The sequence below is a fragment of the Haliaeetus leucocephalus genome, unplaced genomic scaffold (genome assembly GCF_000737465.1).
Source record: "Haliaeetus leucocephalus isolate CR32 unplaced genomic scaffold, Haliaeetus_leucocephalus-4.0 Scaffold184, whole genome shotgun sequence".
In the NCBI taxonomy this organism is placed as follows: Eukaryota; Metazoa; Chordata; class Aves; order Accipitriformes; family Accipitridae; genus Haliaeetus; species Haliaeetus leucocephalus.
This window is the reverse complement of record NW_010972620.1, coordinates 3,111,438-3,135,230: the sequence shown is the minus strand read 5'-3', so window position 1 is coordinate 3,135,230 and position 23,793 is coordinate 3,111,438. Positions and strand designations below refer to the sequence as shown.

Genomic DNA, 23,793 nt, shown 5'->3' with positions numbered 1-23,793 from the left:
ATGAACACATTGGAGTTAGACAATAGAAATATCAAGAAAGTCTTTTACTCATGGCTTTGCCACTCAGAGACTAAAGGTAAGATTCTCCAAGGAGGTGAGTGGCCTTTGTCTATATGTATTAGCTGTTCTCTAGGGGATGGAATACAGAAAGCTACTTCCAGATGACCTCCATCCAAGCTAAGAAATTCATTAACCATCTTCAATCTAAAATTGAAACGAGAGAGAAAAATGTTGCTTTTATAATTTCATTCACTTGTCTTTCTATGAAAGCTTTGGTAATTTATATATTGCTGCACTTGAAACACAGTTGCTGAGATTGGAGAACATGACTCTCAGTGAGTGTTTTGATCCTCTTTTTCCTACCTATGTGAAGGCCACTACTATCAGAATGCATTTATGTCCTTGATAATTCTCAAGCTGACATTTATAAAACCACCTGGATGTGTTCAATTGCGTATTGTCAGAGGCAACTGCAGAAGTCAGCCTTTTCTGAGTGTCCATGAAAACCTACTGATCCTCTTAAGACATAAAACCAGGCCCAGAAAAACTGACCATTCCTAAAAGAAGCTAGACCTCAAAACCCTACAACATGGGCTAGAAATTCTTTCTATTACTAATTCCAACTTGTCACACTGGCCTACATTAATTTAATCTGCACCACTGTGTATTCCCTTTGAAATATGCCGGCAGTGAAACTCCGTGTTTAAAATGTATATAGTCCCCCTGTATCGACCAGGTTGCCACTTACCAATGTACAGAGTAGATCAAAAAGCAAACTAAAGAAGTTAGTAAACTTCTATTCTTGCCAAAAGCAATTTTCAGCTATTTGTGTACATTTGTCCCTGGAGGTATTCTTGCAAGCCTGTACTTCTCTTTCAATTTGTAACTGTACTGCTGGGGGGGTCTCAGTAGCACTGTTTCAACACGCACGCAAAGAACTAACTCTGGGGAAAGTACAGCAAAATATTTGAGCATATCCAGCAATCCTGGTCCCCTAAAAAAAAAAAAAAAAAAAAACACATTTCAAAGGGGCCTGATTTTCACACAAAGTTGTTCAGCAATTTCTGAAGATGTTTCATCATTAACAGAGGCACCATTTTCACTGGCTGATTTCCATTTAACTTACATGCCAGTATTTTGACAAATGGGGCACATGACATTCCTTATTTCTTTTCCATGGCACCCCAGCTTCATTCCTCCCCAGACTTATCTAAGGAGCTACGTCATTCTGAGGAGATACAGGTCCCATAACTGCTGCCAAATTTCCATCTTCCAGTCGATGAACATAGACTAGACTATAGATAATTTCTTATTAGCTAGGTCTGTTCTGTCTTATCTGAAATTACATATGTGTCTTCAGTGTAAGCAGTAATTAAATACAAGATCCACTCACTGACTAGCCACTGCTTCCTCCAGATTCCTCTGAGACTTCTTTTTAATGATTATCATTGTACATGGCACTGGCTTGCACCACTTTACCAGCAAGAACCAGACTCAGACCCAAACATTCATATAGGTGCCACGTCCTACAAGGAGTGACAGACATTCTTGACTTGGTTTTTACAATGGCTAGCAGGCTGAGTGCATTATGTATAGCTCAGCAAATGGAAAAACATACTTTTGGTGTTATTTCTGAAATTATATCTCCTCTCAGGCAATGCACTATCTCAAGACCACAAATTGGCTTCTTATATGACCTGCAGATTCAACCCAAGTTACTTCCTGCCCTTAGGCACTTGAATCACTCCTTGTATAAGGATGACAGTCGCTCTTATACAGTTGCCTGAGCAGGTGATTATGGCAGCACCCATCCTGCAGATAGCAGTGTAGTGACTTCAGGTCTTGCCCAGGAACTGAGAGACCTGGCTTGTGACATAGCTGTGACCCACAACCTCCAGAGCACAGAAGAGAACCTGAGACTTACATGATGGACAAGTCACGAAGCCATTACAGAGAAAAAGATGAATGACATGATTATCATCATCCTATCCTTCTCCTCCTGACACAGTTTGGAATGAAAGTGGCTGTGGTTTCTCTGCTCTAAGTGGATCACAATATTGTCAGTAGATGCCAGTTATATTCAGAGCCTGCCAACCGATGAGAGAGCCTGGTACAGAGACCCAGAAACTGTGAATCCCACATGGCCTAAGAGGACATAGATTAGTCAAAATGGTAGTGGGTAGACAGAGCTCGAGTAACTTCATTAGAAAAAGCTAATAAATGCTCCGGCACCTATATTTTCCCTAAGTTGTAACACAATTTTTTCTTACTCCCCCCTTTTTAAAAGAAGCTAGCCTGCTTTATGTAAAAAATATAAACAGCTTTAATTATATGAAAACGTACAAGGGTTTACTCCACAGGGCATGTACGTCAGACAGATAACAAACAGATAGCTGGTGAATTCCAGTGGGTGAGACAGGGCAGCAAAATTAAGCTACTGCTCTGAACTTCCCCACAGAGGAGGTTCAGCCCATCGCCTGAAACAGGAGTTTACGATAACCAGCTAACTCAGGTAAGCATTTCACGTTGAGTGTTACGAATGTTACATACAGGAACCCCTCTGAGGGCTAAAATGGCCTCATCCTGCTTTTCTTCAAACCCATAACAAAACTTCAAGAGGTGCAAATTTGGATGAATTAGATATGATGAGAGACAAGAAAAGGCAACATCTGTTATATCCAGCAATAAGGGTATCATTCTTACAAAGGTTCTCAGTCACCCACATGAAGCCTATAATTAGATGCCGTGTGGGCAGGTCCGCACCCACCGCCGTGGGACTGATTCCAAGTGAAAAGAGCCGGTAGCAACCAGGATTTGACAGGGAGCTGGCTGAACGGAGCTTGCAAAGCAGCAACCCTTTCTGCATTCAGAGTGGTAAGTGGCTGAAAACTTGGGAGGGTTTCTGGGCAAGTGTCCTTACTAACTCCTGGTTGGGGCTGGAGGACTGTAAGGACTCCTGCTTAAAAAAAGACCGGCTAAACGGTATGGTCTGAGTCAACAGGCGAAAAGCAAACAGCAGCACTCAGAGTGATCCTGAGAAGACCCTGGCAGCAGTTACAAGGCTTAAAACTTTTCAATTCCAGGAAATCCCAGTAGGAGACGAGAATTTCTGGGCTATGACAATGTAATGCAGCTAGGAAAACTGGGTGGATTCAGTGGGGCTAAGGTAATTTAAGACTGAATACATCACTATGTTTTTAAAAGAAGAACAAAATGGCAGTATTTGCACATGAAATCTGGACTTTTTTTTTTTTTAAGGGAAAATGCATGAGAACACAAATAACAGCTGAAATGAAAAAGGAGGACAAATTAGGCTACAAATCAAGCATTATTAGGAGCACTGCAAATTTAAAAGTGAGAATGGAAGTGGGAAAGAATTACAGAACTGTTACATGAAAGAATGTGGCAAATGATGTATTTTGGTAGAATACCATATACAGAGAAACTTGAACTAGTCATCAGCAAGGGTCATTCTGCACTTCAGAAATGGCAAAAGGAAAATAGTGTTGGTCTTGGAGATCACTAAATTTAACAACAGTCTGATCGTGAAGAGGAACAGTGAAGGTCCTCCTGGAAAGACAGACAAGTGGCCAGATGCTGGCTGCAAGTTGGATGAAGGCTCCCTAGTTAGCACAGAACTGGCACAGCCACCTCCCAAAACTGAATCATGTTTGTTGGGTTTTTTATGATGCTTGTAGTCAGGTTAAATGATCATAATTGTCTCTGTAAATTTAAATGTATGAATATCAGTATAGGGTCAAGGTGAGAACCCTATAATTTAGGAAATCAGAGCAGGTACTGCACAAAGTCCTGAAGTGGGAAGCCAAGGACTTGATATTTAATAGGTTTTCTTTACTATTATCTTGCAATTTCTTTACATTGTTCACTATTTCTAAGCAACTGACCTAAACACCTTAAAAGCCCAAATCTTACTGAATCCTCCAATGACGAACAAATCTATGTAGAACTTTGCCTACATATTAACCTTTTATTGGAACACTTCCCATGTTAAACGCCTCAAAAAAGAATTTGCATCACTATTCTGAGTCATTATTTCAGGTTAATGCCCTAGTCCACTGTCTCAGAATCAGTTTAAGAGGTCAGTAGATACACAGAAAACTCTACTACCTAGACCAGACAACATATGTGAGCCCTGCCTTGCCCTGGCTACTACTTCGTATTGGGTGGTTTGGAGAAGGAAATCTACAAAAGGTTCTGGACATCTTTGCTCCACTACAAAATTGATTTATCTAATGTTAAATTTGTGGGTTTCAGAGCTATTCAGTTAGGATCAGTTTCCTCCTGGAGAACTTAACTCTACGCAAAAACTGGTGAGCCAGCAAGAATGGAGACTGGCTAATGCCAAGATGGACTTTTACTTAGTATTACTCGTTTGTATTGAAGTAGTGCCAAAGGGCCTTCATCCAGAATCAGAACCCTACTATGGGCTATTTATGGGGAAGGAGCTGAAGGTGAAATTAAGTCTTTTATCAATTATGCCAATTACTCTGCTACCTGAATTAGTACACCATATCACCAGCACTTTATCCAGTACCGTGCACACAAGTTTTCCGTATTTGATAGTCTGTGTCTGAGCTACCAAATGGGGACTGTGCCTAGAAGAGATGATATTCTTTGTATACTTGTAAAGAATGGGCTGAACAACAAAATTACATTCAAATAAAACAGAAAAAATTATAGCATACTTTCAAGTTTTTGCATATGGGTAAATACATACCTGATCCCCTTTATGAGGCCTAAAGATATGATTGTAATATTTTTTTCCTTAGTGTCTCTTACCATTTTGGGTAATGTTACAATGCTTGGGTGTGCAATTAGCAAGTGTCCTCTAAGTGCCTCAGGCTCAAAGCCATGCAAGAATTTGCTGAGAGAACGGGAAATTTAACCTGTAACTTCTGTGCCCAAGGCTTATATGCTAAACTCTAGATGGCTTCTTCTCCTTTGTGTTGCCCTTACACTGTTAACTGAGTGCTGTGCCAAACTACTGAAAAATATGAAAGGCTAAAATAAAACACTGAAAAGACAGTACTGACAAAAATATTCTCTCTTTAAGGACAATGCCAGTTCAGAAATTATAAGAAGTATTGTTGGAGTGGTAAGGCAAGAAAAGATGGGGAAAAAAATATAAATGGTGAAAATTAAAAAGACTTGAAAGAAGGTACAGAACTTAAACTTCAGTACTGAAGGGGAAAAAGCAGACCTGAAAATTGTAAAGACAATATAAGACTGAAGGGACAGAAGATACCATGCTTAGCTTTGTTGACAGATGAAAACGAGCTAGCACTGCAGATCGTTACTGCAGAAGGAGCTGCTCCTGCTCTACTGCTGCTTGCTCTGAACATAATGATATTAACAAAGGCTGTTCCCCACCTCAGCATAGGCCGCTGAGGTGACCCTTTAACTTACCATTTGGCTTCTTTGAAACACAGGATGAAGAAGTGGAAGGCACCATCTAGGTCACTGACTCTCATCCATGCCACTTCTCACTGTCACATTAAAATGCGATAAAACTCCATCTTAAAACTAGCTATGTTTTTTGCCCTGTGACTCCAGCTGGATGGCTGTTTCAGGACAACATGCTGGACTTCATTTTTTCATGGCTAGTTCTTGTTCCACCACTACTGCTTTGTTTAAGTATCACTGCTCCTCTTCTGGTCTCAGGTTATATCTTTGGGAAACAACCATTTACACTCTGAGCCTTTGTACCTCTAGTCTAAAAGTCCTCCCTTCACTTCTTGCTCTGCAGTCCCTCTTTTCCATTCTCATGATGATCCAAGAAGACTTTCTCTCAATCTTCTCCATTTTCTCAATATCCCTCTTGAACTGTGCATGCAGCACCAATGAAATCTCTGTACTTTTTAATTAATACCCCCATCTATATATTGAATACAATATATATGCTGAAAATACTATTGTCCCAACTGTCTATGTGGAAACAGACTAACAAGTTGCCTGGCACTTCAAAAGTCACTAATAATACATTAGCAAGACTTCAAAGGCCTTTTCAGTTATTGCTTCCTCAGATGTTCACCTCCACTCTGTATGATATGCAGTGTGACAGCATTTACTTTCCCAAACAATAAAAAATAATCCCACATTCATGACCTGTATTTTTTATTTAGTAATCCCTTAGTCTGGATGTCAGTATTTTTTCAGTATGAGCTCATGTCCAGCAATACCAGTGTTGAAAGTTGGCATGCAGCGTAATGCCAGGAACTGATTCCTCTAAAACCCTAATCAGTGATGATCCATCATGAGCAGTAATTATAGGGTCAAAAAACAGGGCTAAAAGAACATGATCACAGCTTGATCATGATGTGATGCGAGGGTGCACAGTAGGAAGAGCTCTATTTGTAAATCCAGGAGTTGCCTTCTAGTTCTTTGCCTTTAGAGTCCGAGATGCAATAATTACTTAATTTTTAATCTACTTAATCCATGCATTTAATTTTTAATCTACTTAACTGTTGTAGTAGTGCATGTATATAATTTTAATTTCTTAACCAAAATACCAAGTAGCAGAGCAGATCTTATTAAAATCCGAGTATCATGAGACTTACAAAGTTGATCTTATAAAAGTGTCACGTTAGTTTGTCATGTCATGTAACTGAATTCAATTATACAACTTAATCTTTTAACAGTTTCTCACAATTTTTCTTTCATGAGTGAGTAACCTGTGGAGAGTTTCATTATTCTGCCTCAGGCTGATATCAGACTGAAACTCCATGGGTCTGAAATTCCTCAGGTCATTCATCCTATTTTTTTTTTGCCTGTTAGTATATCAGTTTTCTTCAAACCTGGACTTTTATTACTAATCAATAACTTAACAAAAATTTGTCATAAGGTCTTTCTATAGCTTCTTATTTTTTTAAGGATCCCAGCTATGAGTTACCAAAGTCCAATGATTTTAAAATATGTAGTTCCAGCAGCTGTTCTAAAGCAGATCTAGCATTACTGTCTGAACAGGGTATCTCCATGAACTTTTTTTCTGGTGTGAACATCAGCTGGTTTTGGTAAAGAGAGAAAAAGAAAAGTGTAAACATTTCACTTCAGTTGCATCATTGCCTTTTTTTTCCATTTTATCTAGTAATGGACCAAAAACATTGCATCTTTTTAATTCTTCCATGCATGAAGGACTCCTTAATTCATGTGTTAATTCTACTGGCCATAAATTTACACGTTGGCAATGCCATTTTCCTTATGAAACCTGTGTGACTTCTAGCTATTCATTCCCAGTTACCAATATTCCCCTTTTTTTTTTACTCTTGTATCCTTCCAGTTTCTTTCACTTTACCAAGTTGCCTGTAGGTTTTTAATCTCTTTTCTATCACTTTTTTTTTCCAGTATAAAGGTACCTAATCTTCATTAAAGAAAACGGTGGCTGTTTTGTATCCTGTTACTGTTCACCAGGAAAAAAGATAAGAAGAGTAATAAGAGAATGGTGAGTAAAATTCTTAGCAATTAGATAAATAACATATGTTGTTTAAAATTTAAAAAAAAAAAAAAAATCTATTTATTGTAGTGAGATTATTAGGTTAAAAATGCTGATAATTAAAACCCCTGAGATTTGGGCTTCCTTCTCATGAATAAACTGTGTGCCTGTTTGTGCGTGTCCTGAGGAAGGTGTGTGGGTATATGTGTGGGACTTAAAAATACACTGTTGACAGTCATTATGCAGACTTTCTCATATCTCAAACCATCCACTAGTGGCCCATGAATCACAGGTTGAGCAACAGTGTCCCGAAGGTGACTTGATGGCCTATTGTGAAGGACAACTACTGCTCCAGCATAGGTTTTATATATTAGGATGTCAGTCCAGGAATATTTGTAATTTATTACTATTTTTTTCTGAGCTGAACAGCAATTTGGAAATATTTAGTGCTGTTTTCCTTCAGAAGTGCATATCCTCTGTCCATTGAGTATAACAATTGAGCTCAGCATTCAGCAGCCTTCTTGCCAGCAATACTGGCTAGGCTGAGATCACATTCACAAACAAGTCATTCCAGTTCCTCTTGTTCAGCAGTAAGCTTTTTAAATGCCTAGTGGAAGAATTTTCCCCCATCAAACTGCATGTTGCCTCAACTCTTTTTACAAAGACATAATTTCTTAACCTCTTTGCAATCTTTTTGTCATTAAGTTAACATAGACCAATATAGAAAGCCTATCCACTAAAAAATTGTCTCCTACCCAAACTACACCTCTCTTTTTAACAGAATGAATCATTATTCCACAAAAAAATAAAAATTAAAAAATAATTTTCCTGCATCTTCTATTACTTACCTAGCTACATGTTAATTTCTGTTTTCTGCCTTCAAAAGAAGAACCTCTGAAAGGAAACTACTGATCACTTTTATTTGGCAACAACCTCCCACATTTTCTAAAATCATTACTCATTAGCTGCCTTTCAGATTTTGGGTCTGAAAAGAAATTATACTACCCCTCCTGCTGTAGTGTTCCCAACACGGACTATACATCTCCTGAGTATGAGAGCTCTCCATTAAATATAAGCAAATCCCACTGAGCTCTCCAATTCATTTGATGAGCCACATCTTCTGTGATTTTCCTGCACTGTCATCAGGTTCTCATCATGATGATGGGTACTTCTTGACAGATACTCCAGCTGAACAGAGGTCCTCCTTTTGGCTAACAGCTAGGACCTCTCTGTTCTTGTCTGTCACCAGCTGCTTAGAGTAACTCCTGATCCTTTATCCCTCCTACTCTTACTCACTGCCAGACTTCCTCTCCACTTTCCACTCTCCTCCAGCAGCTAGTTTTCTTCTCTGTTAACTACATCAATGGATGTGTTAGGCTTGGGAACAGAATTGTATTTCCAAGGAAATTCATGATTCCTCTCAGCTCTGCGCTTTGCAACTCCAGCTCACTGTTCAGATATTCAGCCTTGCTCCTCTGCCCTACCACAGAAACAATGAGCTATTACCACACAGGGACTTCAGAGCTGATTGGAGAGTGCTCAGAGAAACACACTCTGCCCTCTGACCTTACCCCATTTGGCTTGGTTAGAAAAGCATGTCATTACAGCCAAATAATCCAACTTCCACCAAAAAAAGCACATAGGTGGACCACATATGCCTCCTGTCTGTCATTTGACACACAAGCTTCAAGGACAAATTCTGTGAAATTCCCAATTGTTTCATGTTTGTTTCTGAGAGCATTTATTAGTATGAATGACCTTCGGAGCATTGATTTTCTAGCTTTCTCACATTGCCAAATCTCTAAAAATATCCCTTGGAGACAGTTTCCCACCAAGGAAGACTGTACCTACTAAATTTACCATTTTTTCTTAATTACTTCTAATAAGCTATCTCAGTGGCCAGGGGAGACAGCTCAAAATTTTTGCTTTACAAGAAAAGCAGTATGTTGAAAATGGGAGGCAGGTACCATAGGAAACACCTAGAAGAAGAGGAAGTTGAGACCAAGGCAAACAGGAGGGGAGAACGGTGAAATATATGGAACCCCTGCCACAGGAAAGCCAAGTGAGGAGAGGAATCTGAATAAAGTCAGGGATACAAAGGTGCATAGATGCAAAGAACCCTGGGTAAAAACAGCATAAACAGCCTGAAGATACAATCATAGAATCATTTAGGTTTGAAAAGACCTTTAAGATCATTGAGTCCAACCGTTAACCTAACACTGCCAAATCTACCACTAAACCACGTCCCTAAGCACCACATCCGCATGTCTTTTAAATACCTCCAGGAATGGTGACTCAAGCACTTCCCTGGGCAGCCTGTTCCAATGCCTGACAACCCTTCTGGTGAAGAAATTTCTCCTAATATCCAATCTAAACCTCCCCTGGCACAACTTGAGGCCATTTCCTCTAGTCCTATCACTAGTTACTTGATAGAAAAGACCAGCACCCACCTCACTACAACCTCCTTTCAGGTAGTTGTAGAGAGCGATCAGGTCTCCCCTCAGCCTCCTCTTCTCCAGACTAACCAGCCCCAGTTCCCTCAGCCGCTCCTCATAAGACTTGTGCTCCAGGCCCTTCACCAGCTTCATTGCCCTCCTCTGGACACACTCCGGCACCTCAGTGTCCTTCTTGTAGTGAGCGACCCAAGCTGTCAAGCATGTAAACTTTACCAAGTTACAGGTATCACTGTCTTCATTCTACCACACGTCCCACCTGTCTCCTCACAGCTGGCAAAAATCAGGACCTTGTGATCTGATTCACTCCCTCAGCAACGTGCATGCAGCATTGGCTGTGCAAGAAATGCAACGTACAGCAAAACTGAGTGGAGGGGAAGGATCAACTCCCTTGTTCTGCTGGCAACACTCCTCCTGATGCAGCTCAGGATGTTACTGGCTGCCTTTGCTGCAAGGGCATGTTACTGGCTTATGGTCAATTGGTGTCCACCAGGACCCTCAGGTCTCTTTCTGTAAAGCTTCTTTCTGGCTGATGGGTCCCCAGTATGTACCAACCAGTGTTCAGGTGCAGGTCTTTGCATTTCTCTTTGTATTACACTCTTTTTAAAAGGACAAATCACTCTAAATAAAATGCTTAATGTATATATTCCATTTGCTTTAGGTGGTTGGAATGTGGATTATTGCATTTTATCTCCTTGGCACAGTAGCAGGTGAGACACTATATCTATAAAAACTATCACTAGAAGGTGTATTCAGATGAAAGAATATATAGGAGATGATGACTGGTATTTTCCCTTACATTGAAGCTGTAGTATGATTTGTGGGTCATTGTATGACAATGTCTATTACTGTGCATAGAATTAATGCTAAAAGGCTCTGCTCTGTTTAAATTTTATTATTAAGAATACAAGAGACATAACTCTGTCCTGAAAATTCACAGAGAAATTCAGAGCCACGTGTCCTCCTTCTATAAAGACAGTGCACGAGCTGTCTTTACATGACTGCTGTATACAAAGAACCGCTCAGGAACAGGGTGCTTAGCACAACAGACAGTGTTAAAATATAAAAGTTGAACATAAGTGAGCAAGAGACCTGCTTGATCTAGAAAAAGCTACTATATTGAAAGAAATGATCATTTCATTCACAGTACAAGGTTACTGCTTAGATATCCTTCATTCCAATGAGCAGAGACACAATGCTTTGGAGGAGGAAGCATGCAGGAGCAATTCTAACAAGCACTTCTTAAAAGACTTTTTTTAAAAGAAATTGAATTAATCCTTTACAAGCCTAGAAAATGGTGTCAAAACAGTGTCTGGGTCTTTACTTGGTTTATCCTCAAATTATTTAGCTCCCCTCGTGTTACCTGCTTCAGGCAATATCTATAAAGGAAACAAGAATGAATCTCAGTTTCCAAATTAATCATAAAATGAAATCCTTAGTTTTCTGCTCTTCAGACTATACATCATCAAGCGTAAGAGAGTCCAACATATAAAGAAGTTGTTTCTTCTACTCTAGGTAAAGAAGTTTGCTACCCCAGGCTTGGCTGTTTTACAGATGACCCACCCTGGTCTGGGGTACCGGGGAGACTGCTGACAGGTTTGCCTGACTCTCCAGAACATATGAACATCAGCTTCAATCTCTACACTAGAGAAACAGGAAATAACTCACAGGTGACATTTATTTTTAACATCAAGAACTAACTAAACCTACAAATGTTTGTTGACTTGTTAAAAAGTCTACGTCAGTCATCATAGGCAAACAAGTCAGAATAAGAAGATAGTTTGAAAGTACAGTAATGAATGTACTTGGGGTAAAGCATGAAAAAAAAATGTTGTGAATGAACTGTAGGACACAACGGCTTTCCTGGCATTTTCCTGCATGAGGATATGGGTTATGGCAGACTACCTTTTGCATGCATTTAGCTCTCTGAGGAAAGTTGAAGACTTGTTCAAATAAACAGCTTTCTGAGTATTCAGATAGGAGAGCAAATACTGCTGACTTACAGGAACGCTGAGCTAGGAAGGTATTGTGACTTTTAAAAATAAAAGTCTGAAGAAGACTGATTTTATGCGATTTCCAAACCCACATTCCACCCTGAAATCTAAGTGATTTTACATTCTTACCTGTCTCTCTGCACTCTGAAAATAAGACAGAAGTCCTCAAGTTGCTTATGCCCTGAAATACTGAGCAGAGCAATGCAGAGGAACCTGTAAGATCAGGAGCTAGGACCACATCACTTCAGTAAATGCTTATGGAGCTACTAAATGCCTTTCCGGCTCCCAAACCTAGCGTCCCGTGAGCTGTACAGGGATGTTTAGGATTCCTCTGGCATGAACTGTGATACCATCACTGCTGTTGCAGACATCATTGCTTGCAGCAAACCTGGTTGCCACGCTGAGAATCCAACTCAGGCTCTCTAAAGATGAAAGGTTATACCCATAATAAACTTTTACAATCTGCAGAGCAGGGACAGGTGAGCACACAAGATGCATTCAGCAGCAGGTTACTCAGCACTTCTGTTGTTGATAAAATAAGTCAAAATACACCTTGCACTACTTCCTAGCCACTAAACTTAAATGTATCTATGATCTAGGGCACAGCCCTTCCACACCCAAACTCCCTGAGCTCACATCACAGACCCTGTATTTGTCTGAAAACAATACAGACAGTCAACTATCATTCTCAGAGAAAAAGGAAAGCATACAATTAAGCAGCTTGCAGCAATATGTGAAGATCAGCTTCACCCCTATTGCATGCAGCTCTTGCATGAAATTCTTTCAGCCTTTCTGGAGTAGCAAAACAGGCATAGAAACATCACCTATCCACAAAAAAAAAAAAAAAAAAAAAAAAAAGCTGTTGCTTAGATGCAGAGCAGCACGTTGAAACCAAAGGTCAGGTCAGTAAAAGAGCAAGCTGAACCAGGAGGTGCAGAGCTGGTGGGTTGCTTTCTGGAGGAACTCGTCCAACTCGGCCCAACAGGCATCATGCGACACTGTGGCCCTTTTAGGTTGCTTCATATTCCACATAAGGGGGTTCTCCCTGCATTAAGCAAAATAGATAGGAGCAGCAGAAACCACATGGGCACAACTTCTTTGGAAACCATAGTGGAACGGAGAAAGGTGAGATACAAGGGACCCTAGACCCAAAATCACAGACTTTGTCCAGTCAAAGTAGTCCCTTCAGTCCTATAGAGGGGATGACCTAGCTGACTTTTTTCAAATGTTTGAAAGTATGAATAGATAAATTTTTTTTCTATTTTTTTTTTTCTTTTTTTACACACAGGTGATCTCAGCAATAAATTCATCAACCATCCAAAACTCACATTTTTCCTCACGTAGGAAAACCTCTTTCATCATTCATGGATTTGGCAGCACTGGAAAAAAAGGCTGGGTGGTAGAAATGTGCTTGGTATGAGAGAGTATCCTCTGATTTCCATCAGCAGTTGTAACTACAATCTGTCAGTATCTTTTAGGTGCTAATGCTCGCCTTCCATTTTGCAATTCATTAGGTAATAGCAGATACCAATCAAGAAGTAAATTTCACAAAAGCCAAAATGTTCCCACTCTGGAAGATGCAGCATAGTCAAGGCTTCTTGGTCATCTCTGACATTTTGCTTCTCCAGAGAGTTTCCATCCTCAAACCCTACAGATCAGATCAAAGCCATAAACTGAACACAGATGTCCCCAGTCTCTACACCAATGTCAGAATATCGGATTAGACACACCAATTCACTACCTCTCCCATTAGGAGCAATTGAACCGTCCTTCAGTCAAAAGGCCTTCCTGAGTTGTAAAGCTCAAGTTTCATTCTGCAAATAGTATTCTTGTTCACCACTATTCAGTTCTTAAAAAAAAAACCCACACCAAAACACAAAACTTTTTGTTTGATCATAGAGTGCAACGTAAAAAGATTTGAAATGTGGAAACTACCACAAAACCAGCAGAACGTACTGTGTCAATGACAGCCTTGGCTCTGATGGATAAGCAAAACCTACTCTAGTTTCTGCTTCTTCCACAGTGGCAGGGAAAAGGACAAGCTAGAAAAAGACCACCACTGAATCTGCAGTCACAGATCTGCAGCATTATTTTTGTTCATAAATCTATGAAAACTTTTAATCTAGAATATTAACTTTCCAATTTTTTCAGTTGAAAAGAAACAGCAATTCTATCTGCCTCTCCACACTACAAACTTATGGTGCCTACAGGAGAGAAGAGAGTCCAGGATTCAATATGCTATCACTTCAAGCTTCTGTCTTCCTTGTCCTTCACCTTCAGCTGTTTATCATGGATTAATTTTTGTTTCCACTCCTTGTTCTTTCTCAAACCTTAAGTAAGCCTTAGTGACAGAGAGCTACAACTGCAGACTTTAATACATGATTCTTCCAGTGGAAAAATCACTGATGTCTGCAAGACTGACCAGTACCAAAGCGACCAATGCATTAGTTTGCTTTGCTGAAATAGCAACTTTCTACTCTGCTCCAAAACTTTCCAGTCTGACATGACTTTCTCAGTTTTAAAGGCACTTGGTAAATAAGTCTACTTCCTATGCTAGTCAGTTAAACCACCAACATCCCTCAAAGAAAGTCACATACCGTATATAGAAACTACTGTGCAGTTGTGTGGCTTTTTCATATTATTTCAAATATGTATACAAACGGCTTATAATGTAAAATATTTTTATTAAGGTCTTTCATAATTGATACTTTTTGGATGAATGCCTTGTTATATTCCACTTTGTAAGAAGATGCATGTTTCAGTGTCATACAGGCTACAGTGAAGAGTACGGGTTAGTAAAGAATGAGAAATTCCATTATTATATTACCTTTTAACATTTATTCTGATTTAAGTTGAATCTCTGTTTGTTATTTTGTTTCCTTAAATACTTTGCTTTATGTGTTCCCACATCAGCTCTTACTGGAAGTGGAAAATATCAACTGCATTGCTGTCGATTGGCACGAAGGTGCAAAAGGCACCTACGTCAGTGCAGTGAACAACATCCGTGTGATTGGGGCTGAGGTTGCTTATTTCATAAAAACTTTGCAGGTAAAAGACACAGCTACAATTCTTAAGTGTTTGTAGTGGGGTTATGATGCTGCTGCTTTGATTTTGAACCTTGTCCAGTACGGTCAGCCAGTGCTTCAGGAAGAGCTGTACAATGCATGCAGTTGAGATCCATCTAATTATACTAATTATCAACTCTGGAAGGACTTCTCACAGTCACAAAAGACGCAAATTAAGCTAATGTGGTTGAAAAGAGGTGCCAATTAATTAAAGACCAGTAGGTGGCAACATTTCCATATGATGATACAGGCAAGAAGGCATTCAATAGAAATGAGGCAAGGCCTACAAGTTCAGCGCTTACAGGATTTTTTCCAGCATTATATAAGTGTGCTAGAAGTAAATTAGTATCTCAGCACCACTGAAACGAGCAGGAGCTGGCTCACTTGATAATGCCATATTTGCCTGTCTACAGGCACCAGAAACTGTCCAGCTGTTGCCTTCTACCTGTGAATTTCCTGAAGGCAAATGTTCATTTACACATATAGCGCAGAACTGCTTAGCTGCAAAGTTTAAGAGTACCAGTATTTCCCACTGACTTCAGAAAGACTTGTGAGTACTTAGAACTGCTGAAAATCAGAACCCTGCCTAGCTATGGACTTGATCCTGGTCAGGAGGTGTTCATCTTAAAGTGCTGCAATAGAGAGTTCAGAGCCCACAAAGCAAAGCTCCAACTTTTTGAGCACCTGAGTATCAAAGAACACCTCCCCAGAATCTGCTGGGGTACAATCTACTGTTTCTACCTAGGAAACTCCTACCTAGCCTCACACGTTTGCTTCTGTATCTTTCTTCTTTGTGTACAAATCCCAGGGCACTCAAAGATGGGCTCAGTTTCTCATTTAGTATCTCTATTACTGCCCCATTTGCAGTCTAGGCCTCTCTTTCTTCCATTACAAAAATGCATAAATGATCCTTAGACTTTCTTTTCTTTTCCCCAATTTAAAAGCTTCTGAAGTTTGACTTTAGGAAAAAAATAAGCTGCATGGTAAATAGAAGCACTGCAATAAAATGTATTCAGAGGAATCTGCTGTCTAACAATAAAGGTAGACAGGCCAGTACTACCCATATTTTTTTAATTTGGTAGATGCATGACAAAACAAAACCAAACCATGTAAAAACCTCAAGCAATTAGCAACCAATCCTTGTTGTCTTTGGTCACTACAAAACCAAGCAAACCCCTGGATGAAATATGACCCTGCATGCAGCCTACACGCTGATTAATCTCCATTTCCACCTTCAACACATGCGTAATATCTCAGCAGTGCAGGTCTTGTACAGGTGACATCTGCCAAAGAGGACAATGAATGTCACCCCACTAAACTTGTCAGTGGAAATATTATTGAGTGATATGATCACACGTTCTAAGCAGACACATGGAGAACAGACTTGATAAAAAAGGGCTCCATAACAGAGTAAATAAAGAAAAAATAAGATCATTTTGATAGAAGATGAAATTAGGGGTTGATCCACATGAGAAAGAACGTTCGTATTTTGTCACCAAGGGTAGCTGAATACGGTAACCATATGCCAACACTACAACAGTGAATCTGTCATCACTAGACATTTAAAATTCTAGATTGGATCATTTTTCTTTCAAGTCTTAGTGTAATTCAAACAATAATTAACTCGTACTCTCACCCTGTTTGCTACGCAGAAAGTCAGTCTAGATGGTCCCAAAGGCCCATCATGTAAGACACCCTCTTTGCTTGCTATTTAAAGCCTGTGTTCTTGTCTCCCACCACCACCTTAACAATCAGAAAATCTTCAGATATTCCCCTCGGGAAATCCATTTAATTGGCCACAGTCTGGGAGCACATACTGCAGGAGAGGCGGGAAGAAGGATCCAAGGCATCAGACGGATAACAGGTAGGCTGTTCACCGAGGTGCAGAGCTAACATAGCACGGTTCTAAAGGAAAGAAACTTGCAACACACTGGTCTGTAGACTGGAATTAAATCATTGGCAGTGCTGGAGACACCTTGCATAAGAGCAGGCAAACTTTATGCTTCTCAGAAACAAGGGTAATTATTACATCTTCTTTCTCTAGTTAGGTTAAAAACTCTTTAGTGGAAGACTTTAGTGGAAGGACAAACATAGTTAATAAGTTTGTAACATTATTGTCATTCACTGGGTTACATCAAGCCCTACACAAAGACAAAGCAACATACCAAGAATCCTTAGTTTTTCCTATTCGTAAAGCTTTACAGGCTAGTAATAAGCTCACAGGTTATAAAATACCTCCTTCATAGTAATACAATGCCATTATACAGTCTATTGGAAAATATTTTACATCTGTTGGAATAAGTTTGCCAAAAGGTTCATAAAACCATATGATTGCATGTTTTTTTCAGTTTAGCTCAGAATTCACATCATTATTATTCAAGATGCTTTCTGCAATACTCAATATGTGATGTTGTAAGTTGGCAAAAGACATACTAACACGTGCAACACTTCTCTCCCTCCCTCAACCAATAAATGTGGGGTTTTTTTAGGCTTAGATCCTGCTGGGCCCTATTTTGAAGGTACTCCTCCTGAGGTGAGACTGGATCCTTCAGATGCAGACTTTGTTGATATTATTCACAGTAACGCTGCTCACTTCCCTGCCATAGGTAAGTGTTCATGTGCAAGTAAATATCTGCAGGGATGGGCATGCCACTAAGACACTGGTGACACATGTGTATCTCAGGGTTTGGAATGTATAACACCACCGGTCACCTGGACTTTTACCCAAACGGAGGAAGTGTGATGCCTGGATGCACTGATTTCATTCCAGAGATGAAGCAAAGTGATTTTGAAGTTATCATTGCAGGTAAACATACATTCCCAACATGCATAGTACTTTATTTTCGTTCAATCCTGAAACATGAACTGTGAAAGTAACTGTCTGTTTGGGAGAAAACAGCAAAACAAAATTGATTTTTGCTTATTTACTCATAAATTAGAAAAGGCAGTAAGAAACAATAAAGGCTGGATCAGAAAAGTGTTACCCAGGGAACGCTGTAGGGAAAGGAGGTATAATACAGGCCTAAGCTTTACTTCTGTAATTTGAAATTGGACCTGCAGAACACATAAAGGCACAGAACAGGGAGTGTGCAAGTCCAACAGCCCAACCACCCCAGCAGGAGGTTTTCCAGGCTGAGATAGGCCAGCGTCATGACTAAACCGACAGTATGTCACCACCACCTTTGGTTCCTTGCAGATGCTGCAAAGAGCATCCAACACTTTCAAAGGCATGAATTAGACAAAAGCACTCAGTGTTTCCAGGGACTGTACATGCTTCACCTCTCCACCTGAGACTTCTCTCTCTTCACAGGCTTTGGAGAGGTTGGCAGAAGGCTGGTAGATTCCTCTTGCTCTATTAAGCCTTTTAAAACTATAAATAATGTCATCTTGCTGTGACATCTCATATATATGTGGCTGTCTTCTTAAAAGGGACTATTACACCATAGCAGACTAATGCATCTCACTTGAAATTTTGGCATAACTGGCACACAGTTCTCTGGATAAAACACAGACAAAACAGTAACTTTTACTGCAACTTGAAATGTGTAAAACTGGATGAAAAATTATTACAAGACCATGCTGCTCTTCTGTTCCATGCCTTGGCTGTTTCCATGGTGAGGCAAGTGCAACTTCTTGTACCGGAGAACAGGAGGTTATTTCACAGATGCTCATAAACTTTGTTCCAACAGATGCTACAATCATTGGGGGGTGCCATCACTCACGCAGCCATGAGTTTTATTTTGAAAGTATCCTCCATCCCACTGGATACCTTGGATATCCCTGTGAAACGTACAAATCTTTTGAGGCAGTAAGTATATCAACCCAGGAATGGGTGAGCTGTAAAGAAAATAATCCAGGTCTCCTCACTCACGATAGGTCCCACTATGTGCACAGAGCGCTTGGATGCTGATGGTTGTGCTTTCATGGTGTGGTTTGGTAGGAAGAAGCACACAGCGAAGCACAGGCACAGTGGCTCCATCAACTATTCCGCTCTGAAAAATGAATCCTGAAGCACAGATGATATCACCCAATAGGAAAAAAAATTAAACCCCATACAATCCTCACTCTAAACTTTTATGCAAAGAGCACATAGGTTAGATGTATCTACCCTACTAATTCCTGGGTGAAAGAAGAGACATTTGGAGCCTCCAAAATCATTGACTCTTCTCTAATTTACACTGGGCACTGATTAGAGCACCTAAACAAATGCACTTACGAATGATGTTCCTTTTTTCCCCCTCCATATCGTGTTGCAAAGTGGATACAGGCAAGTTCCCTTCCACCGGGAGGGTAAAATTGGCTTATATTTTGTCCTAGACTCTAGCTGAAAAATATTTGAACTAGGGATTTTCAAACCATCATCCACACAGGTATTAAACCTGCTTATTCCACACACCACTGGTATGCCTAAGTGCAGACGCCGTTATCTGAAACAAGTTTATCAGGTTTTGGTGGTAAGATATGACAACACACAGCACTGCCACAGCCTTGCAAGATCAGAACAGCATCTTGATCTTTAATTTTGTCAGAGCTAGGATGAAAAAAACCCACTCCTCATTAACTGATGCTTGTCTTTTCCCTAGGGAGACTGCTTCCCATGTTCCCAGGAGGGATGTCCAATGATGGGCCACTATGCTGACAGATTCCCAGCTAAATTGAAGAGGGTAAACCAAAAGTATTTTTTAAATACAGCAGCAGACCCACCTTTTGCTAGTAAGTGGAGGAGGTTTGTTACAGTTGATCATCTGTTTGAAAAGTGATTGCCTTGATGTGATTTACAGCCATGCACTTCTGTTGCTTCTATAAACAAGTGCTAACATCTCTGACAAAAAAATGCTACATTAGTTACCAAAATTCAAGCTCACCGAGTCTTTCATTTGCCAACATGAATGAATTCCAGTTAGGAAAGAAAGAACTTTCCAGTATACTAGCATTTTTAGATCTCTCATATCAATGACAATCTAGTTTTATTTTGCTTGTCTTTATGCAGCTTGGAGACAAAAAGTATTTATCAAACTGTCTGGTGTAAAGAAAATGAGGGGGGACATAAACCTAGTTTTCCATGACACAGAGGGGAACACAAAAGAATATGAAATTGCCAGGTAAGATAAACTAATATTTCCCTATAGCATTTAATGCTGCTAACCTTAATCTACACATTTTCCACATATTTAAGCAGTGCAAACACTTATTTTGTGTTGCAGACATTCTACTTAACATCAGATATGAAAAAAAGTTATCCTGTAGATAAGACCTATGAGGGCAGATGGATGGTTGCAAAAAGGAAATGAAAGTCACTTCCTTTCCATGAATTATGTGACTTTACAATAAATTAGGAATACAGTTTGACAGAAGTGCTGTGTTTCCCTGAGTTGCTCCTAAAAAAAATAAATTTACACCTCTGGAATGCATGTAATTCATAGAGTGCTCACTCGTTACATACATGCTTTAGCACTGTCGCTCCCACATTAGCATGGCATCACACGTGTCAGCATACTCTCTCCACGTGCTGACAAGACTCTCTGCTCTGCCAGTGACTTGCTGTATGATCTCAGGCAAGGTAATCCTGTGCCTGAACTTATCAAATTTGCTAAATGGTACATTTATATAATCTGGCCAGTGAGCTTCATTCACAGCTCACATCATCTCCCACTGACTACCAAAATAGCAGCTCCCACTGTCTTCTGTACCTGCTCCAAACCAAGCACTTCCACGCATTCTCCTGCCATACTCTGTGCATGTGCAGACCAAAGCCCCACAGAAGTTCCCAGATCTTCTATAAAATCCTCCCTAAAAACTTTGCCTGGAGCTCTTCCTGCAGTGATACCTGCAAAATTCAGCACCCTTGGAGGCTGGAGGCAGCGTCACCCTTATCTCCCGGTGGTCTCCTGCCACATGCATATTTAAAGTTTCCAATATTGTTTTTCACCCTCTCCCTGTTCAGAGCATAACACCCCAGAGTCCTGGTCCAGTGCTCTGTAATGTTGCAAAGAACAGCAAAAGTGCAAATTTCTGTTGTAGCAAAGGGGAAAACCCAACTCTTGTGGAGAATGTGATTTAGTTCAGTAATCTCTAAACTGTTAAACTTAGCATTGCTGTCTTCATTTTATTTGCAGTGGAGTCCTCTCTCAAGACCAAGTTTATACAAAATACCTTGATGTTGAAATTAACCCCCAAAATACTAAAAAAATTGAATTTCTCTGGAATAAAACCATATTCACTCTGCTCTGGGCAAGACTGGGAGCAGAAACAGTCAATATAACTCATGGAGAAGATGGACATAGGTAAGTATATCCCTTTTACAGGTCAGAAGGAATGGGAAAGGAGTGCAAAAACTCTGGGACACAGGATTGAAAACTGATCTTAATAAATTGGACACATGGTTTGTAATCAACAATGTGAATTTCAGTAACGACAAGAACAAGATATTACACTGTGGACAGAAAATCAAATGTTCGAGTACAAGCCAGGGAATAACTGTCTGGAAAGGAATACAGCAGTGAATAATTTGGAATGTATACTGTTTTGCCACTGCAAAACAATTACAAACCAAGATAAAGCAAGTCTCATTCCCAGGTGCATTACCAGGAGTACTGTACAGAAGATCCAGGGAGTAATTATTCTAATTTGAATAATTGGGGTAAGACTGTAACCAGAAGCAGGGTCATTTTCAAGGTTGGAGACTATACTTCAGGAACAATGCACACAGACTGAAGTCTGGAAAAAATAGCAAAAGAGATTTAGAAAACTTGATCTGTGTAGAGCAGCTGAAGGAAATGTGTTTCTCAATAAAGAAAAGCCTGGAGAGGAGCATAAAAACATATGCATAAAGTGTCCATGAAAGGCAACAGTCAACTATTCCACATATCTACTGGGTTTAGGTCAAGGTTTAATTGATGTATTTTACAACAGAAGAAATATTGGTTAGATATTAGGAAAAAAACTTCTTCACAGTTTGGCATTGACAAGGATTATTTGGAGAAGCTGATGAACTCCCTTTCAGTGTGAGCTCCTAAAAGAAAAGCTGCAAAGCTTTGATTGGGGAAATCTAGTTAAGCACCTAGCCTAAATAAAGGGAGCTTAACAAAACGCCTTTTTGACTTTATCTAGAGCTCTGTATTTATGAATTTAGAGATTATTTTTATTCATGTATTAAAACTCAAATTTTACAGCTGCTCCCCAAAAGAAGGAAATTCAGCTTGTTACTGTTAATATGCAGATGCTAATATTCTGTACAGCAGGCTTTTAAGAAGGCTTAAGTGGGATTATGGATTGAACTAACAACCCTCAAGGTGACAGCTGACAACCTTTCGTTTTTCTTTGGGGGAAAATAGATAAATAAATCTTGATTCAAGTATTTTTTTCTTCTCAGGTCAACTTTTTGTGGCCATGGAACTGTGACATATGGAGTTCCCCAATTGCTTACACCTTGCGAGAAGGTCACCGGGTACAACTGTTCTGTAAACAGCAGCTGAGCAAACCATCAGTCCTGTGCATGAGAATGTTCGTACACAAGGCTATTAAAGCAAAAAATCAAACTGCCTATTGCTTCCTTTATTTTTTCAGTTCTTTGCAAACACACTTGTCAATTTTTTTCATGTTTGGACCAAGTTTATTGTGCTTGTAATTACGGAGGCAACTGGAAATCATATATGCTAAAATCCATTTATAACAGTGCACAGTCTTACTCTACCAGTGCCTCAAGATAAGAGCTGTTTCCCACCACGTTGATAATTTGCCAGATTTTCTGTCTATCAAACACTCTCAAGGCAGCACATTACCTCAGCACACCCCTGGGGCTGGGAATAGTCCCAAACACCTCCTTTCTGCAACCTATGCTACTGCTCAAAATTTTCCAGCCCCACACAAGAGCACTGCCCTCAGAAGATGCTGTGGGATGAGGCAGGAGCAGAACAAGACCAAGATATTTCTTCAGCGGGTCAGAACAGGACTTTGTACGCTGCACCTTCATGGAAGCAACAGATGAAGGCAAACATCAAGTGTTCCCCGCTTTGGAAGAAACGAAACAGCTCAATCACAGCACCTGGCTACTGCTTAATTTCAAACACATACCTTTGCTATGGCCTCTGACAATCCTGGAGAGAAACTCTGACTTTGAATAACTCCAGGCTTTGCAAAACCTAGGACTGACTATTTCACATTAAAATGAACACTACTGCTCTGCAAAGCATGGCACGAGTAAGCCACCTGGAGCTTTAGGAGACCAAGGCAGTGGATATTTTTCTAAGTATAAAAACCAACTTGAGCTAATGAATAGGAAGCAAGAGTTAATAATTTATTCAGTCTCATTTCCCCATGTTTGATAAACAATGTACAAGCACTTGGGCACATAAACTTCTAAGAAATAGGAGTAGAAATACAATATTAAGAACATATTTATAATGAGTATAAATATCTGAATGAATTTTTTTAAAAAAAAAGAACAACAGTCATTGTTGTATCCTTGACTAAACACTAATCAAGCCTGTATGAAATTAGAAGCATAATTAAACACAAGCCTGAGGTTCAGCCAAGGGAGACCTGCAGTCCCGAGTACTGCAAGTGCCCCAGGGACTTGAGGGGTGGCAAGGGAAACGTGAACAATGGTGGGAAGCACCGTGCCGCATCCCAGGAGAGAGACACAGCATCCTGCAGCACCAGAAATCCAGTCCTCTCCTCTGCCTGCTTCCTATTCCAGACTACAGCTTCTTCAGGACTGCAGAAACATAGCTAGGCCTTTATTTATCACTTTCTTTCTCAAAAGCTGTCTTTCTTCCAACAGCTCCTGGCTGTAAGGTCGCAAGGACCAGAACAGCTCCTCCAGGCACAGA

At 40.0% G+C, this 23,793-nt stretch overlaps 1 protein-coding gene across 1 annotated transcript; it reads left to right on the top strand.

The window, feature by feature from the left end:
* Window positions 1-22,437, top strand: LOC104830203 (pancreatic lipase-related protein 2-like). The gene is made up of 14 exons (XM_010564981.1): window positions 1-76; window positions 3,084-3,166; window positions 10,565-10,613; window positions 11,419-11,573; window positions 13,186-13,311; window positions 14,811-14,945; window positions 16,718-16,826; window positions 17,452-17,568; window positions 17,646-17,768; window positions 18,652-18,770; window positions 19,546-19,675; window positions 19,953-20,064; window positions 21,079-21,246; window positions 22,335-22,437. The coding sequence occupies exons 1-14, from the start codon at window positions 1-3 to the stop codon at window positions 22,435-22,437; spliced, it is 1,605 nt and encodes a 534-aa protein (XP_010563283.1).
* The last annotated feature ends 1,356 nt before the right edge of the window (window positions 22,438-23,793 follow it).